At 43.5% G+C, this 19,406-nt stretch overlaps 1 protein-coding gene across 6 annotated transcripts in view; it reads left to right on the top strand.

The window, feature by feature from the left end:
• The first annotated feature begins 4,304 nt into the window (after positions 1-4,304).
• Positions 4,305-19,406, top strand: part of BEND7 (BEN domain containing 7) — a 49,020-nt gene continuing 33,918 nt past the window's right edge. For 2 of the 6 annotated variants that reach the window (XR_001227098.3, XM_013301344.2), the window contains exons 1-3: positions 4,315-4,638; positions 8,562-8,645; positions 18,076-18,375. Coding sequence is in view for 2 of the 6 variants with exons in the window: in XM_013301344.2 (XP_013156798.1) it covers positions 4,578-4,638; positions 8,562-8,645; positions 18,076-18,375 (445 nt within the window). In the remaining 4 variants the exon portion in view is untranslated. Of the gene's footprint in view, positions 4,639-7,002; positions 7,136-8,561; positions 8,646-18,075; positions 18,376-19,406 lie in introns of those variants that run through there. The other 4 variants (XR_008747747.1, XM_005240165.3, XR_008747748.1 and 1 more) reach the window with 4 other exon arrangements.

Genomic DNA, 19,406 nt, shown 5'->3' on the forward strand with positions numbered 1-19,406 from the left:
CACACAAAGAACACTTTGTACACAGATTCAGTTATGTTCTTTATTGTTGAAACAGTTCTGGAATGTTTTGGTCTCCCTGAGCTGGCAAACATGAAAACATTTGTCCATCCTGTAGTTTTTTTCTTTTAAATTTATAAGAGGAAGCAGCAGAATGGACAAGAAACCATTTCAAAACAGTGTCCCAAAGGAAAAATAGAGTAAGGATAGAGACATAATAAGATGTCAAGTACCATAACTGAAATGGTACAGAAAAAACTTAAGGGAGGTGGTCATAAACAAGTTAAACTGCACTCCTAGCTTCAGACTTCTTCAGGACATCCAGAAACCTACCTCTGTAATGACCCAGTCCTTGGATGTGCCAACATGAAAGCCTCCTGAAAGGGAAGGTTTATAGTAAGACAGTGTAGCATCAGGATGACCTGTTGTCGCCAGGTTGGGAGCTGAGAAAAAGTATTGCCTGCATATTTTGTATGATCACAAAAACATCACCGAAAACCTCCAAGGAAAAAACGCTACCACAGTTTCTAAAATCCTCAATGACATTTATTACACATAACTAACCAAAACAGCTAACCTATTAACCTGTCACCTCTGCAGCTCTTGATCTCCAATTTACCTCTTCACCCTTCTCCTGCTTCCAAATACTGCACTGAACTTCTTCAGGCTCCAAGATGAGTAGTAATCACGGTGCTATTTAATACGACAGTCGGCAGTCTCCTCCCACTTCACCCGGCCTCAGGTGGATTCCTTGACATTAGACTTAAAGCTTCAGATCAAAACACCTGAGTTTGTGAGAATTTTCCAAGTATAATTTTTCCAACTGAAAAGTTGAAGGAGTTCTTAGTACAACCATATAATTCTCCTCAGCTCTAGGATTCTTCAGTCGCCTTTGTCCTACACCATCCTACTTTCTGAATAATGATAAAAATATTGTAATTAACTGGACAGATCTGTGAGCCTGGAAGCAAAGGAAAAGTCTGGGACATCCTGGTTTGAAGAGCACTGCTGCTGTTAATGCTGAAGTATTACTAGATTCATTATATTTAATTGGTTAGCTCATGATCTAGCATCTGAAACGAAAAGAAAAAAAGAAAAAAAGAAAAAAAAGAAAAAAAAAAGAAAAAAAAAGAAAAAAAGCATTTTACACACCAGAAAATTGTTGGGAGAATTAATGCCAGTTAGAATGGGGAGGTGATATTTTGAAAGTAACTTGCAGCATAATGAAGTGGTAACTAGGAAATAGTGATAATCATACTGACTTGGGATATGTTGCAAGATAAACCCTTATTTAGTCAGCTAATTTAATGGCATTTTGAAAAACACATTACTCAATTAATGGTTTGACTGAGGAAATACTTTGTGACCATGAATATATACAAAATGCTCCGAATTTGCTGTATTATCACCAGAAAAAAAGGAACTATGGGTTCTTAATGTGTAATAATACCAATCCAATACTGAGACATTAACTGAAATAAAAGATAAAATTAAAAGCTGACTGCCCCTCGGAGCCAGCGCACTTTATCCTCAGTCACTTGGCTGCCACAGTGATGCAGCCGGTGACTATCTAGGGTGACACAAGGCAGCCATTCTAGTGAGATAAAGACAACTTTGATCCCTGGGTTTCTCCAGCTAGAATAACGCAGTGGTGGCTGGTGACAAATGAGCACATGCTCCCAGTCCAGTTGTAGGATACCCACCCCATGGCAGGCTCCCAGCTTACTGTACACAGGAGCCTCTGAGTTCTTGAGGCAGCTTTTCCTAATTCACGGCTGATAAACGTTAGCAGGACAGGACAGGACAGAAAGCTTGGTTTCAGCTACCGGATCCTCCTACGTGTTGTGTGGATAACTAGAAGACTTTGACCTAAAGTCACCTTGTCCTAGTTTCTAATTCACTTTTATGCAGATGAGATGACAGGATTGAGGCCTAGGTATCCAAACTGGATAATACTTCCTAATACTAGAAATGAAAATCACAAGATGTACTTATCTGAGTAACCATAATTAGGTTTGCTTGCAGGATGAGGCTTATTCTGCATGTAGAAAAGAATGAATCTCTCTAATTCACAGAAAGCAAAATGATAAATACTAATGGAAAGGGGGATGTGCTAACTCTCTTAAAATGTTACTTGAAACTGCAGTGTCCAGTGTGCAGACTGAAATGTCATTTCAAATCATGGGTGTCCCTTTAAGCAAAAAAATCCAACACAGAGAAGAAAGGACTAAGAGGAGAAAGACAGTCGCTGATAAAACACTGCCATCACTTTTTCATAAATTATGCCCCAAAATGCTTCACAAAATGGAGCTAACAGAGGAAAACAGAAGAGACCTTTTTATTTTTGTGGCACATTCCTTTGGCAAATGCAGGGTAAGGCCTATCATGTGAGTTGAACAGTAAATGAAGGCCTTATGCTTTATAAAAATTCTCCTATTGTCCCAGGAAGGACGAGAGTCAAACACAACAGTTTCAGCAATGCTCTAAGTCTCATCAATAAAGTTAGCAGAGAGGAATCAGCAGTCTTTGGGCAGGGTGAGAGAAAAATCTCTTTCTCCACACAAAATATAGGCACACTCCTGCTGCACTTCAGACCCGACTTCACTGCACTGTACCAGATTAATTGGACCCACACAATTTAGCAAACAGCGTATGACATCCATCTACCTTTGCTGCTTCAGCATCCTCCCAAAAATATATAATGCAGGATTTTAAATAGTACATTAGCCCAGTTTCCTTTCACGAAGTCTTACAGCGAAGTTTAGGAAAATTCCGAAAGTAGCATATTGATTGCCTCTGGGATTTTCCACTTAGCAATTTAATAGAAAATTACACCCTTACCCAATCTGTGAGGCTTCCATAACCTCCCTCATTAATTTAATTTTCCAGAGTCTAATAAATTTTACCATTAGGCGTGTTTTCTGATATTGCTTCCCTATTAAGCCTATTTCCTGATTTTGCCTTTCAGAACCAGGTGCACTCTCTGTGTGGCATCTGGACGGCACCTCGCACAGAATTCCAAGCCTGCCTGCGCCTGTGCACAGTTAGGATGGAAACCACTATTGTGAATATCCTATTTGCTTTCCTCTTGTTAATTTGGTGTCATTATTCCAAGCGATAGGGCCGGTCTGTGTGACTGGAGCCAGCGGGATCCTCCTGGTGGCTCTGACGAGATCGAGGGAATATCGGCATCCGCATCTGTGCGAGTAGGCGTACGCGAGTCTCACACACTCTTCTCCTTGTCATAACACAGCCTGGCTGCACGGGAGGCACAGGATGATGATGGGCAGGTGTGTTTTCAGTCAGCGGTAGTCACATCATAACAGCCTGGGTCCTTCCTCTACAGGCAACAGGCGAAAGCACTCTTGGCTGTAAAAAACCCGCCACGCCAGGAGCGAACCCAGCACAACTAACCGCACTGGAAGCCTGGCTGAAGGCGTCAAGTGGTGAATCCAATCCCGGCACCGCTGTCAGTGCGCCTGGGCCCTCCGCCCGGCTGGGGTGACCTGCTGCCCGGCGGCGGGCGGCACCGCACCCGGCCCCGGCGACCGGCGGGCTCCTTCCCCGCGGCGCTGCCCGGCGGCCCTCGGCGGCGCCCCGGGCCTGGCTCCGCGCTGCGAGACCCGCTGCCAGACACGGCGACGAGCGCCTGGCAGCGCCAAGCCGAGCCCGTCTCTGGGTCTCGCTACTTTCCGCACGGCCGCGGCCCCACCAGCGTCAAGTTCTGCCCCATCCCCGCCGGCTCTCGGCCTGGGAACGCCGCCCGGTCCCGCCGAACATGACGAGACCCCCCGGCCCTCAGGGGCCCCACGGCCGCCGACGGGGCCCGCGGGCAGCGCAGCGGCCCCGAGCGCCCGGCGGCGGCGCAAGGCCGCGCCGAGAAGCCGCCGCCCGCTCCCTGACGGCCGGCCGGGCACCCCCTGTCCGCCGGGGAGCCGCGGCGCCGGCCCGGGGGCGGGCAGGGGAAGCTGCGGCGGCGGCGGGGCACGGCAGGGGGAGCACGCCCGTGCCCGTGAGGGGAGAGGGGGGCCGGGGACCGGCGGGGGGGGGGGGCGCGGCGGGAGGCGGGGGGGCACACACACACAAAATGGCGCTGCCCTCTCAGCCCCTCTCCCACCAGCCCCCCTCTCCGCCGCCCCCGCGGCGGGGCCCGGCGGCGCCGGCCGCCTTCCCCGGCGTGCCGTGTGGCGACGGGCCGGCCTCGGGGTGGCGGCTTACGGCCGGGGCTGGCGGAACAGCCGCGGGGCCGCCTTCCCCCAGCAGGTGGCACCGGGGTCCCGGAGCCGGCGGCGAGCCATTGCGGGCCGCCCTTCGCCGCCGGGCCGCGGCCGCGCAGCCGGCGGGGGGGAAGGCGGCGGCGGCGCTGCCCGGCATCGCCTACGCGGGGCTCCCCCCGCCGCACCCCGCTTTCCCTCAAAGTTTGAGGCGGGCGGTGAGGGGGGGAGGCTGGAGCCAACTTGTCCCGGATCCCTTTATTCGCCGCCGGAGCCGCCGTCTCCCAGCCCCCGCGTGTTTTGCTGGTTCAACGAGGCGCACCTCGGTCCTACCACCGCCCGGCCCCGCTCCTCCCTGCCCGCACCATGGAGTTCACCCAGAGGAAGAGAAGCAGGAAATCCCAAAGCTTTAAACTGATCAACGAAGGTAAGGCGGGGGCGGGGGGGCGGCCCGGGCTTTGTTCCCTGCCCGGGGGCAACCCCGACTTTTGCACCGGGGGGAGCGGGCGTTACGAAACGCGGTGGCCGCCGCTGCCCCCGGCGCTTCTCCCTCCCCGGAGCGGTTATTTAACTCCGCAATCCTCTGTTGGAACTCCCCGAAACCATCGCACGCCTTTTATTTATTTTTTTTTCTTTACACACCCCCCCTTGTGTTTTTTTGTGTTTTGTTTTGTTTTTTTTTTTAATTTATTTTCTTGCATGTGTGTTACGTGCTGTTGCAAAACGAAGGCGCCCCGCCGCCCCCCGATCCACCCCAGGAAGGTGGACGTGGGTTTGGGCTTGTTGTTCCCCAACCCCCCGGCAGGTCTTGCAGAAAATAAAGTTGGATCGTGTTTCGTGTAAATCCTGTTTGGGGGTGGGGGGATAAGGTAAAATCGGGAAGCGAGCAAAAAATAATGACACTTGGGCAGCAACGGACCTTCTTAGTATTCAACTCCTGTGGATTTATTTGGTTTGGGTGGTGGTTTTTTTTCTTTCCCCTCCCCTTGACTGTGTACATCCGCGTATTTCAAAGGCTTGCCGAATAGAGGTTGCTTTATTAAAAATCCACGCAGCTAATTAATTGTTCGTGGGCAGGGGAGAGCCTCTGGCATGTAACTTGTTTGCTCGGGGTGTGTTTGCTGTTGGAAAAGAGGGTATTTTAAAAGGGATCGCGGGGGGAAATACTTGGATTCATGTCAGGGAAGAAGAAGCACAGCTCTGTGTTTCAGTCTTGGTGGTTGTTTTTTTTAAAATTAAAAAACGAAAAAAAAAAAAGCCACTGGTAGGCATTTTAACAGGTGGACTTCCCAGCCAGCCCTAGGGATTTATTTTGGTTGGGGATTTAACCCTTCTCTGGCCAAAGAGATCTTTTTGCCCTAACGGATTTGACTTGAGATCTTTTCTCCTTTTGTGTTTCCAAGTATTAGACAGAAATATCTCCATGAAACGCTGTGTGTGTCCTGCATACCAAGTTCAAGGCAGGTGACTGCTTGGGTGTCATGTCACACTTGGTGAAGGGGACACACACGCACGCACGAGTGTCAAGACTTGCTGTCTGAAGAGCCATGTCTTTGCAGGCACTCAGCAAAATCGCATTTGATGCAAAGAAATTTAAAGATGGAAATAAACTCACTTGGTAGGAATAGTAAATAATGCCTGCTGTACTGTTGTAGAGGGGTCTAGAGCATCGCACATACTCCCTGTTAAAAACTAGAGGGGCAGCGACCCATCAGGCTTGTCTGAAACACATTGGAGGTCTGTATGCATTAGCAAACCTATCAAGGATTTAACTTCTACGGACCGCAGGTTTGGTTTGTGGGGGTTTGATATCAAACATGCTCCTGACTTGGAGGCAGAGTTAGTGCAGGTCTGGACTGGAGCCTGGGGGTGTGTGTGAAAGTGAAACGTGGAAAAGCAAAACTGAAATTGAAGGCATGGTTTTATTTCTGTCCTAATGGAGCTGTAAAATGAATATGTGCACTATCAGAAATAGATGACAATTTTGTCAGTTCTCGGTTGACGCTTGTTAGAGGTTTAGATATGCCCCAATGTATTAGGCAATCTATGTAACCTTGTTTTAATAGGTAAATTCAGTTATGGTACATTATTAGTAATTCTTGTTTTACCTGGGGTCTCTTTTTGGATGTAAAAGTCAAACAGAAAGCTACACTAAAATCACATCCTAGAGAGAAAATTCTGTCTTTGTACTTTGGAGAATGGAGGAGATAAAAATCACATTTTGCATGTGAGTCTGCACTTGCATACTCCTCCTTTTTTTTTTCTTTTTCCTATCAGACTTGATTAGAAAGATAATTATGTATAAATAGTTGTCTCTTGTAATTGGCCTTTGCCTCTTGCAGGAGTCATTCCGTAATGTCACAGTTTAGTGTTTACTGTTGTGAAATTGATACGGATTTTGCAGCGCCTGGACTGTGACATCTGAGGCAGAGGAAGAAAACCAAAGAGAAAAGGGTATGCTGTGTCAATTCGTTGGTAACGCACCATCTGTTAACAATGTGCACCCATACAGTGCTTAATCTTTCCAAAAAACCCCTTCAGAGCACCTTATCGAGATGATCAATCATGACCAGATCGAGAGGAAATCCATTCCTTCACTAAAATGCAGAGTGAAATGTGGTGACTTTAAGGCAGCAGCTGTAGAGCAGAAGAATATTGTGACCAGCTGGATGTATGGAGGGGAGTGCTAGAGAAGAAGGCATGGGTAATCTATATATCTAAGGACCAAGAGTCTGTAAGTCATTTAATTCCTACTTCACACGTATACTTACTCCCAGCAGATCTTGAATGCCCTTGAGAGGATGAAAATGCAGAGTGTGGTGGGTTGACGCTGGCTGGGCACCAGCTGCCCACCGAGCCACTCCATCACTCTCCCTCCTCAGCAGGACAGCTGATGACCATGGAAGGCAGTCAGCATAAATCCCGTAGGTTTAGTCTTATGAAAGGAGCTTTTACTTCCTGGATGTTGTATCTCAGACTTCACCTTTACCCGTTTCACTCGCTGGGCGTGCTCGGTAGGCAGAGGAACCCTTTGTGTGGCACCTTGTCGCTGACCTCTCCAACTCCCTGTTGTGTCTTTTCCCCCTCATTTTCTTTCTGGGCCCTTCTCTTTCTTTTGTGTTGCTGCCTTAGGCTCGATTCTAGTTTACTTGTTGGGTTGTTCCTCCTCTTGTGCCCTCGAGACAGTCATACTGTACAAATAAACAGCACATAACAAAAAGTTTCACTTCCAGGAGACCTTTCCAATCCTGTAGCTGTTTTGTCAGAGGTGCAGGTGTGCTGCTGGCGGGAGGAGGGGCTGCTTATGCTGCCCTCTGTTTCCATTGTGCCTTTTAAGTGAATTCCCCCAAAGTGCTCTTCCATGATTTAATCTCTACCTTGCTTTTTGCGAGGCAGGTAAACATAACCAGTTTATGGATGGAGTAGCTGAGAGCATTGGGAACTAGGAGGGCGTTAAAGGCGTTAGATGGGAAGGCAGCTGTTTCAAGACACTGAATATATTGTTCAGTCTTGAGTGATTTGCCGATGGACAAAGTGTGTGCCAGTAGTAGAGTTAGAAATAGCATTCAGGAGAGCTGCCGTTAGACATGTTTTTTTCTCGGACTTACTATTCCCTCTGTACACACATGTAAACAAAGCTCTGGTTTTACTGAACACCTGCCTGAGATTACAGTAGAGACCTTCACTGCAAAATATTGTTATTTGAAATAGAAATTCAGCAGTAAATCTTGTATTTGTTGTGTTGTTTGGGTTCGGTTTGTGGGTTTGTTTTTTTTTTTAATGCTGTAACATTTCTGAATAGCAGATACTAATGCTTATTCTTAGGGTCATCAGAGACGTTAGTTTCTATAGGTGAATATCCTAAGGTGTCCCTGATCCTCCTTTCTTCAGAATTCAGAGGCTAGTGGCACCAACATGAATCTGTATAGCTGAACAGTGCAGCCCTAGTGCATGTTGCTGATTTTCTTGATTGAGGTGAAGTTTGAAAGTTTCCCTTGGTCTCTGGGAAGGTAAATTTTTCATTATAAATCTGCTTTCCATCTGTAAAGCAAGAAGCCAGATAATTGGCATCTGGTGGGATAATTTGCTGTGAAAATGAACACAGTAATTTAGGGCAGGCATAGCTATTCCCTAAAATCTGTGAAATATTTGAGCTGAGTCTCTCCAGTGTGAGCAAAGTTTTTTTAGGAGGTGCTGATACAGAGCACATTTTCTGTGGTTAATTTGATGTACATGAAATAAACTGCAGATATATTGATAAATTACGTAGTAAAACTGTAGCAATGTGTTCAGTGTTCATTTTTTCCAGATCACTTGAGTTCTAATTTTTTTTATCGTTTTTCATTCCAGATTACCATCATGAGATATATAAGATCTCTGACTACAGCAATGATGTTAATGGGGAGACCAAAGAAACACAACCAGTTTTTTTAGGTATGTGCTTGTGTTGATTAATTTCCGAGCAACATAGCGTGGCCATTTGCAATTAGGGAGGAAAAAAACCTCTATGCAAGCACAGGAAGCGCCTGGCATTGTTTAATATGACATTCTTTTCAAGACCCTTTTATTCTACGAATTGCCAATATATCCTTTATTAACACTGCTAAAAGTTGTAATTTCAGACATAAATGTTTATTAGTGTCTACACACAGTGCTAATTATCACTCACTCAGAGAGCCAGATGCTGACTCTGCAGTTTTGCAGCTCTGTGCTCACCCCATTTACATTGCATATTCGCTGGCATGCTTCACTGGCAATAGTTTGTGTAATTGGGGTATTACATCTTTGACATCTGGATAACAGAAATTCAATTTCCAGGAAGCTGCTATTTGTTTGGTTTTGCTTCTGCCTTGGGTGGGATAGAGGATTAATGTGCTGTCTTAATGTAATGTCCTTTCACCTCTGTAGCTTGCCTGCTAATCCTGCCATGGCAAAATTAAATTAAATCAACAGTTAAAAATGTGTAAAGAAAACAGAAGTAATATAGAGTCTGCAGCATGATATATACTACAGCATGATAGGACTGGTTATCGGCGAACTTTAGCTTTCTGGTCTGTGTGCCTTTTGACCCATGTAACTCCCCAGCTCAGCATCAGTCCCGAGTGTGTGAATCAGCACCTGAAGTCATCCTGCATGCAAAATGCCTTTTGTTTCCTTAGTTCGTAGTGCCACAGCCTCTTCTAGAGGTCAGCAGCAAATGAGAGGGAACAGGAGAATGTCTGGGGCGGTGTGGAATCTTTTGATGGTTGGAATATTTACACAGGGGTGAGAGCTGCATTCAGTTCCCTTCTCAGCTTCTTGCTGTTAGGCTTTTGAGCAAATATTTCTTCCCTGCACCCATTTCTGGGGAGAACTAAAGGTGGCTGCGGTGCTTTGTGTTTGGATTTCGTGTTCTGGAAGCACTTGTGGTGAAGTCTGATAAACCTGAAGGAGTGAGCTCCACCAGAGGTTTACATAGAATGCTTTCTCTTCCAACCCTAAATCATGATAAAGCTTTGGCAGGAGTTAGGCATCTAGCTGCTTTTAGCCAGGATGCTTCTAAGCAGGAAGTCTGTACTTTGACGTCTCTGCCATGAGTCAGGCCAATTGATTTTGATTTCAGTTTGGCTGTGTTGTCTTCAGATTTGTTTTGGGTTGGTTTTTTTTTCGTGAGTATGCCCAGCTTTTCATTGTGACTGAATGTGCTCTGGCATTTAAGTGCCTAGAGTTCACCTATTTCAAGAGCTGGTCAGAATTTAGAGAGTGAGTCCTATCAAGGATGTTCCTTACCAGGTACTGAAGCATAGAGCTGCAGTCCTGGGAGCCCACCTTTAGTTGCTATGAAAAGAAAAAGATGCCATTTCCTTGCTGACTGTCCAACTTCCAGATCTCCTCAAGGAGTGCTGGTTTTGACAAGGCTGAATGACGTATGACTGTGCAAGATGTGTGGATGACTTTTTTTTTTTTTTTTTTTTTTTCTTTGGGGGTTTGGGTTCAATTCAGTAAGTTACTCAGAGCTCACATAACCTTCTCCACTTTATCTTCAGTAGGTTATTTTGGTGTCCGCTTTTATCCAGATTCCTAGTGACAAAGGCACTGATCTGAAATGTAGAGAAAGCAGTAGCAGGGACTGAACTCAACTGGAAGCACTTGAAATCTGGGCTCCCATCTTTTGGCAGGGATCTGGGATGAGTGGTGTTTGGCATTCCAGGTTTCCTTTTAAAAAAAAATAATCACATTGCATAGAGGAATATTCCATTGTGCTTCAGGGCTGGTGGGATCACAACACTTTCCCCAGCTCAGAGTCCTGTCCACTGTGAAGGAGTTTCAGCGTATAATTGCCATTTCATTTGATTTTATGCCAGAATTCATCCAAGAAGGATGTTCACTCCAACTTGTTGGTTTAGACTTAAGTTTATTCTCCAATTTAGGTTTGTTCTCCAATTCAACTGACCCATGGGGTCAGCTGTTGAAACCTCAGTGTGATGCAGCCTTTAGTATGTGAATAGCTGCTAAGGTGCATCATTAAACTATTGCCTTTAGAAAAGGTGAAATGTTAATACCAGTATATAAACGAAACGAGCAAAGCTTTGTTGTGAATGGGATGTGCATATGTTTTGGTTGCACAGTGCAGAACGAGGAAGTCAAATTGAAGAGATGCACTGTCAAGAAGAGGGGAGCTTCTAGGGTAAATGAGTAAATCGGAAGAACCCAGTTTGTTTAACATGCAAATAAATTAAGGACCAAACATCAGGAAAGACCTGTTGAACCTAGATGGCCTTTTTTGCACTGGCCCAGATGGGAAAAATATGACTTTGTCTAAATGTAGGCTGAAAATTGGAGGAAGCTTCAGCGCAATTAGAGGAATGTTGTACTGGACGTGAGCTTTGATGGTTGTAATGGTGTAAAGTCCAACTGCTTTTGGAATGGAGCTTGATAAGCTTGGGAAGTTTGCTGGTGTGATGCAGTGCTGGAGTGGGAGATGTGGTGGCTTGTCCTCTCCTCCCATCCTTTGTTCTGAGATGGTAAACAAGAAGTCACATTCTTCTAGATGAAGGACGTACTAAACACAGCCTTTACAAAACTGGGGGGCGGAGAGGAATCTTCCTACTTTATTTTGCAGATGAGAACTGGCTTCTCTTTTGTTTTGAAGGGGAAGGGCTTAGTTACCTGATACCAGGAGAGACTGCTCAAGCTGAAAAGGAGGAGGCAGCCCAGAGTAGAGTGCTTGTACCTCAGATATGGACAAGATTTAAGACAGACCCGTCTTCCACTTTTGCCAATTATCAGCATAAACCTTCAGTCACAGGGCTGCTTACCCCAGACTCAGAAATACAAGCCCATGAGAAGGCTGTACACCTATGTCTTGTGGACGATGTTGGTTAAACCTAGCCTGTCTATAAACAAGAATATCTTTTGCATACACCACATTGGTTTTTTTCAGTCTTAATATTTTATTATCATCACAAAAAAGCAGAAATATAATGTACCTCCAGACTGAGTGTTTTTACAATGCTTTCAACTTGAAATTCAGGCTCTATGTTTGAAAGGTTAATGTAGAAAACTAATTATATTATCCTGGTAATCAAATGTGTGATGAGACATTTGTCTGTGTAATTAACAGTGAAGAACTTTTATAGTTTCATAAAATCGAATGCTACGCACAGTGTGCTTGGAGCATTTGTTTTGAAGAGATGTCCAAAACAGAGATGTTTATGACTGATATAAAGTGGAACTGAAATGTACTGTAATGCAGGTGTCTGTGCGTTTTACAGCATTTTGCATTGTTGAAATGGAAGGCAGCAGATTAATAACTTTGCTATGCCATGGTAAAAATAAATAATGTGTTCGTGGAGCAGGGGAGCGATGCATAAGTTACTCGCTAATTTCAAGAATTTATTCCGTCCTAGAAATAATATCCTTTGCAATTTATTCACAGAGAAAAAGTTAACATAAGTCTGTAAAGTTACTTGTTACTTTTTAGTAGAATTATATCCCAAGTCTTGATTGTTGCAGTAGTAGCTTCTATAATTAAGACTGCATAAAAGTTTATGTTTTCTGCAACAATCTAACTTTGTAAAGCATTTCTCTTTGGGGCTGAAGCATGATCTTGACCTGGGTTTTTCCAATAACTGGGGGAAGTTGTTGCATATCTGTTATTACTTTTTTAATTATATGACCTCATTAATATATACATTGATGGAACAGTTGCTGACTTAACCTTTCCTGAGTGATTTAGTTATTGCAGTGTGGCATGAAGGCGAGTGACTTGGGCTTCTGTATCTCTTCCTGATGGGTGTCTTGAAACTGTTTCACCAGACTCTACAAAAGAGTTATTTTGTGGTGGTGGTGACCAGGCCACCTAAGCTGATCGAGCTTCCAGAGAAATATCCCCCCAGATCCTGAATGGTCCCAAGGTCTGATTCTGGTTGTGATTCTGCAAATTGCTTTACTTACGTTAGTGTTTGTGATGCTTATTACTGTTCTGTGTCTTGTCATAGGCAGGGGTGTCGATCAACCCACGTACTTCCATGCTTGGTTTGGGAGTAGGGGGTCTGGTTTGAGGGTGATCTGGTTTTCCTGCAAATACAATCTTAGTGCTTTGTGTGGTGACATGAAGATGCGTAAGTGCTCTTAAAAGGTGTTTTAGAGTACTGCAAAGATGCTTCACTTAAGACAGCTTAAATGTCCCTATGTTAGCTTAGGGTAGTTAAAGTCCCCAGCTCATAACTCATGTTGCTTGTGTGATGCTCTGACATTGTTCATGACAGCTGCTCTCCCTGCTGACTTGGGGTCTAGGTTTTTAATTTGCAAAGCGTGTTGTTGCCTGTGTTACTTGTTCAATGTAGGTTCTTATATGCTAGCAAAGGCTGGGCATCGCTTGTTTGAGAAATGCGGGCTTGCCGCCTTGATTTAGCTACGTGATGCCCAATTCAGATTATCCACAGGGCAAACACAACAAGTTTCCACGTGATTTGGGAAAACTTTGATCTGGTAAGGAATCATGCACATGGCTCCTCTATTTTCCTCATGCTGACCTTCACAGTCTTCTCTTTCACGACCACTTGTAGTGCAAGGTGACAGTGGCAAAAATACTTTCAGTTTTGAAAGTTACAGTTTGGTGGCATGTAATTTTTGCTGAGGAGGGATGCATAGCTCCCTTCTAGGATAACTGTCTTTGAAGGAAATGCTTGAATATGATGTAACATTCAAAAAGGTGTTTTTTGAAAACTCACCAGGCTGGTGAGTTCAGCCTGGCTGTGCAGTGAAGGCATGTGCCCTGCATGCATGTGCCTCCCAGTTCCTTGAGCTGCTCTGAATTAACCCTTAAAAAAAAAACTTCAAACACAGCAGCCGAGTTTTGCTGGCCCTCTTCCAGGAAGGGCAGCATTCAAGTGGCATCTAGTAAACTGGTGTTCAGTACATTTGGTTATATAACCCATTGCAATTATATATTATTTTTCTTTGAGCATTCAAGCCATACACATTGACTTCTACTTTTCCTCACCTCTGAAGCCTCCTTCCCTTACATACCAGGCTGATGTCAGCTCACATGTGCTTGTCTAGCTGTTTGGCACTGCTCTTCCTACCCTCCTGAAAGCTCCTGTACTCATGCACCAATTTCAGCCTAGTTTGACACAAAGGTGGAAATCTCTGACATATGAAGTACCTTGAGTACACAGCCTGATGCAGGAAAAAAGCCTTGTTTGTATAGGCAAGAAGGGAAAAGTTTCCATACGAGTTTCATTTGCGTGAACACAACACAAAAAATAAATTAGACACTAATTCATAGAAAATCAAACTGTATTAAAAAAGTCAATTACTCATGAGTATTTCCCAAAACATATGGGAAATATAAATGTTAAAAATGAATAAATTAGTTGCAAAACATTGGGCTGAAAGAACATTATGGTTCATTGTTTATATAAGTCAAGGGAAGAAATACAGACAGTTGTCCAACCTTAACTCTGTTCACTTATTTATACACTTTAAAACAATTACATTAATTACAGATATGGTCACCACTTCTCTAATACTGGAATAAAATTAATATTTTAACATATGAGTGTGGTTGCATATCATGTTATAATTCTTTGTAGCGGTGTGATAATATTTGACAAATTACTTGGGAAAAGTATAGTAAGTTATTTGTGGGCAGTGTGGTATATTTATATTAAGTTTAATAAACATAATAGTGAAAAGATGGTCAGGCATCTAGGGGCAAAGAACGGAATTAATGGACTACCAATAATATTTTGTTAACTGGAGTTGTTTACAGGTCTGTTGCTTCAGACAGGTGCACGCTTAGCATGTGGATGCTACTTCATCCTAGACAGTTCTGGTTTACATTTGTGTGTTTAATTTTTTAACATTTTTACAGCTTTCAAAGCAGGCAGTTTTTATGCTGTGCACACTTTCAGTAAGGAAAGAGATTGAAGTGAATTTTGGGGTGATTATTCCCTACGACTATTTAATATGAAAGGGCTTTGTTTTGCTTTTTTGTTGTTATTTTACAAGATTGCAGTCAGGCCATGTGGAAAAATAGGTTGTATATAAAGGACCATCTTAAAAACAACTATTTTTAAAAATTATTAATGTGTTTTTGTTATGACTATTATAATCTTTACATAGAAGTTCCTAAATAGATCTGTAATTTGCTGTGCTTATCTATTTTGAGTAATATTTTGTAAGTATTTTAGTGTTTTGCAAGTAACTTCCATGGTTTCAGGTAAAACCAAAGGGATTACATGGGCAATCCAAATGGCAAATCCTATAGCCTGCCCTTCAGAGGCATCCTCATCTCCTCGGGGGTAGTGAGGACCCCAGGTATGTGTGCAAGGAGAGGCTGAAACATGCACTGCTCCTCTCAGGCCTCAGCATCTGTCTCAGGGGGCTTTTCACAGATAGGTAATGCAGATTTTTATGTAATAAACTGGGTTTTTTTCCCAGTGCTTGATTATCCCATTTGGCATTTAAAAAGGGAGGCTGTCTTTTCCAAAGGACATAGTAGTTTAAGCTGTTTGGTTTTCTCTGTGCCCCAGCTTCCTTTTTTTTTTTTTTTTTTTTTTGTCTTCTCTCTTCATTTTTAAATTACATGGTTATCATCTGTGGAAATCATCAGTGGAATAGCTGATAACAAAATGCTATCATTGGGCTCTAGAGCTAATAGACAAATGAGATAACCAGGGAGCAAGAAGTTAAATCTGTTACTGGTCTTGTGCCTGCCTGCAGATTCAGATGGTGTAGTATCAGCTACTCTCCACTCCTGTCGGGAAGGGTGCTGCTGTCCCTAGCTCAGCCAGTTGCAAATTAAAAGCTGTAAAACGTCATAACTGGGAGAGGGGCGATGTAAACTTGCACTGAAGACTTAAGTCAAGCTTATAGCCTGTATGTTTTTAATGGCCTTCCTTACAAAACAGAAGATACACTTAAATAAACGAACCAAAAAAACCTAAAAACCCAACCAACCAACCAAAAAACCCCACCAAAAAACAACAACAAAATCTGAATAGAAGAATCCCCCCCCCAAAAAAAAACCAAACCCCAGCCAACAAACAAGTTCATAAAGGGTGAATCTCCCTGTTTTAAGCAGGGAGCTACCTAAACACAGACATGCTTACATGGGATGCAAGTTCAGAGTTTGTTGTAACATAAAAACATAAAGCATAAACAGAAATACCTCTATTTGGAGGTAAGTATGCTCATGTCACTGCTTAGGAGGACTTCTGTATGAACTAATAAGGGACCAGAATCAAGGCTGAATAAGCTCAATTAACATTAATACTTTATGTAATTGGGTAAGGGAAATTTAATCTGTCCAACAACACGTCACCCGACCAGCCGCGTAGCATGCAGCCACTACACCCGCCAGGGGGAGGTGAGCGGGAAGCTTTTCTGATGTTCGGAAACATTTTGCTGCCAAATACAAATCCAAACTGCCAACTTTGAACTCTGAGAGCTGACAGTAAGGGGTTGCTTCATGCTGCGGTGTGGTGGGAGCATTTGGAGCCTGGGTATGGGCAGGTAGAGCCACGTGCAGGAGGGAGGCGGTCTTCCGAGTACAGGTCTGAGTATCATGGTAGTTGGAGTCTGGTGGTACTCTGCAGCTTCTTGAGGTTGGGAATTACAAAGAGTGAGCCTCTGGTTGGGTTGGGGCCCAAAAGTGTCATTTTAAAGGAATCAGTGCTGCAATTTGTTAATTAAATCACACCCGTGCATATAAATCCACAGGCAAACTAATAAAATAAATGCAATGCAGAACTTCCTTGCAAAAGGTTTTTCTCGATGCTGTAGCTGGGGTGGAATCAGTGCTGGAGTATTACTGTACAGGGTTGACGGATATATTTCTAAGTTTGGACTAAAAGCTTTCTTGCAAACGGCCCATCCTCCTCACTGGGCTGGGGGGGCTGGAGCCAGCTGGTGCTGGCCCAGGGCACCGGTGTGCCAGGTCAAGCGGGAGATGCTCTGATTCAGCAGAGGCTGGAGCGGATTGTGCAGCTCATCTCCCCTTCTGCTTGTTCACCTCCCGGAGCAAAAACTCCCTCTTCTGGGTACTGCATGGCCCTGGGTGCACCGGGCTTGGAGCCTGTCCCAGCCACGCTGAGCTTGGCCCGTGCCAGGGAGGGGGTTGTTGCTCTTTTAGCTCTCTGGTTTAGCCCGCTACCTAAGCGTGCACCTAAGTTTAGGCAACTGAGTGGTTGTGCTGAGTTGATAGTGATTCACATGCCTGGCATTAGCACACTTTCCAATATCTTGTTGAACCAGAGATGATGCACATTGCATGCTGATTTTTGGAGGGCTGGGTTTTTTTTTTTTATTCTGAAGTTTCCTTTGCACTGTTGCTTTGCCAAAGATAGCTTTCTTTTGGAAAATGCAAATGTAAATAGGGTAAAGGATACCAAGTATTACTGTATTAAGTATACTATAAAGGAAGGTTGATTCATCAATTTCTTGATCTTCGTTACTTCATTTGCTTAGGATGTTTGATTTTTCTATTACCAGTAAAAATACAGAATCTTCTTATTTCAGAAGTGACTATGAACACTCCTTATTACTAGTGAAATGTAATGTATGCTTTAACGAGCAAAATACCTACTATCTGCCCAAGACGCGTATATTCATTGTGCAATCAGCAGTTTCGTACGTAAAATTAATACTTAAATGGTGCCAGGAGTATTAAAGTATGTAATTGTTATTATTTAAATGCCTTGAATTTATTTGGAACAGTCACATTTTTCTTGTATATATTTTCATTTTGTTTTCGTAATCTGCATTTTTAACACATCCAGCAGTTAGTCTATACACGGTTATGCACGTATTAGCTGCTTTTAATATTACTGTATTATACAGGAATAAAGTAAAATTCTGTGGACTAAGGAACTGATCCTGTTCATTAAAATCAATAGATGTAGTGTTGCTCTGTGTATGTGTGGTGTGGTGCTTTTTGTGATTTATTTATTCTTTCTAGGATCTGTCCTTCAGCATATAGCAAACTGACATACAAAGGATCTGATCCTTTAGGCTTTACTTGGGGAAAATATCCACTGATGTCAACGCCTGAATAGGATCAGTCTTTTAGTTTATTTGAAACTGCTTTAGCTAATATTATTTGCTTCTGGAGAAATATCTTAACTCATCAAAGCTTTAGAAATAGCATCAAGAAAGCCAAGTTCAGCAGGTCTTTCAACCATGAGAGATGTCAACCATCGCTGCGTTAAAGCATAGCCTGTTACGTACCAATGACCCCTCAACTATCTCTTTTTCGTTCTCGTCTTTATTTATTTATTTTTGTACTCTAACTCTTACTGGCATCTAAAATCACTAATCTCTACCCATTACCATTTTTGCTAATTTATAGTGATAACTGTGGCTCTGTTTTCATTAGGAGATGAAAGCCGGGAAATTAAAAAACAAATTACAGGGATGAGAAGATTCCTGAATGACAGCACTGGAAGAATCTATCAACGAGTTGGCAAAGAAGGAGAAAAACTGAAGGAGGAGCCCCAAGATTTAGACTTAGCCTGGGCCCAGCGCCTGAATCCCCCTGCAGAGTCCCAGGCGAGCCTTCATCCTTCACAGAGCAGTGCATGGAATGAATTACCACCCCAAGCTAGCCATTTTTCAGGGCAATACGGAACTCGATCCAAAACGTTCCAAAATCAAACACGAACCGTGGCGTCCAATGGTATGATCTGCATTAGATACTGAGAATAATACTTTTTTTTTCTTTTCCTCTCCTTGTACTGTACTAAATTTCTGCCTTTGTTGTGATGATATATTGTACCGCTGCACTGAAAGCAGTTATAGTTCAGAGTCTACAAAATGAGCACAGTTATCACTTTGAAAAGGTGTGAAAGTGGGCACAGTGCATTCTGCTACCATCTGTCTTAGCTTTTAAAATGGATTCCTGGTGATAGGGCAGAATTACTCAGTGCTGTTACAGGCTTAATTTCTATACAGTACTTATTAAAACAGCTTTTGCCATTGTTATTAAATTCATAGCTAATTAAATGTCAACCTCTACCACTCCTCTTTGCAATGAGTAATGTAGCACTGTTGTGCCACCACTTGCAGAGCAGGATTCTACTGACTTCCATAAGGGGATGGCATCAGCCTTATAACTGACCGCTGAACTTCAGGTACAAAATCCTATCACAGCCTTAGGCTTTATTCCGATGGGACCATTGGAGAAAGTGATGATGGTGTCTACCTATGAACAGCATGTACTAGACCACGGTCCATCTTGTACTGGCAGAGAATTCTGCCCAGAAGTAGATGGCAGTGTGCTCTTAAAATACGTTTCTGTTGTTATTTTAAGTCCCAGAGAATGGATAACTACCAGATTCCTGAAGGTCTTCTTTAATGATCTAAATTCAATTCAGGAAGTTTTTCTCCTGATACTCAGCACCAAATTTAGCTGGGGGTGTGGGTGGTGGTGGGGTGCATTTTAAAGGGGTACCTCAGTTCTAAATTCAGGAAAATAAAAAATTGTGAGGCTGCATCTGAAAACATTATCAATTTCCAGTTGATTCTGAAGGTATTCATAGCTCCCAGTAGGAGTATCTGCTGTGTATCCTTCTCTAAAGGCATACAAGTTCTCATTGCTTTTAACAGTTAAAAAGAAAAATACTGATACTATTCTCAGTACTGTCCTTTAGGAAGTATTGTCACTGCACTAAAAAACCTGCAGCCTTAGGTTTCCCCAGATTGACTGTT

This window comes from Falco peregrinus, chromosome 6 (assembly GCF_023634155.1).
Source record: "Falco peregrinus isolate bFalPer1 chromosome 6, bFalPer1.pri, whole genome shotgun sequence".
In the NCBI taxonomy this organism is placed as follows: domain Eukaryota; kingdom Metazoa; phylum Chordata; class Aves; order Falconiformes; family Falconidae; genus Falco; species Falco peregrinus.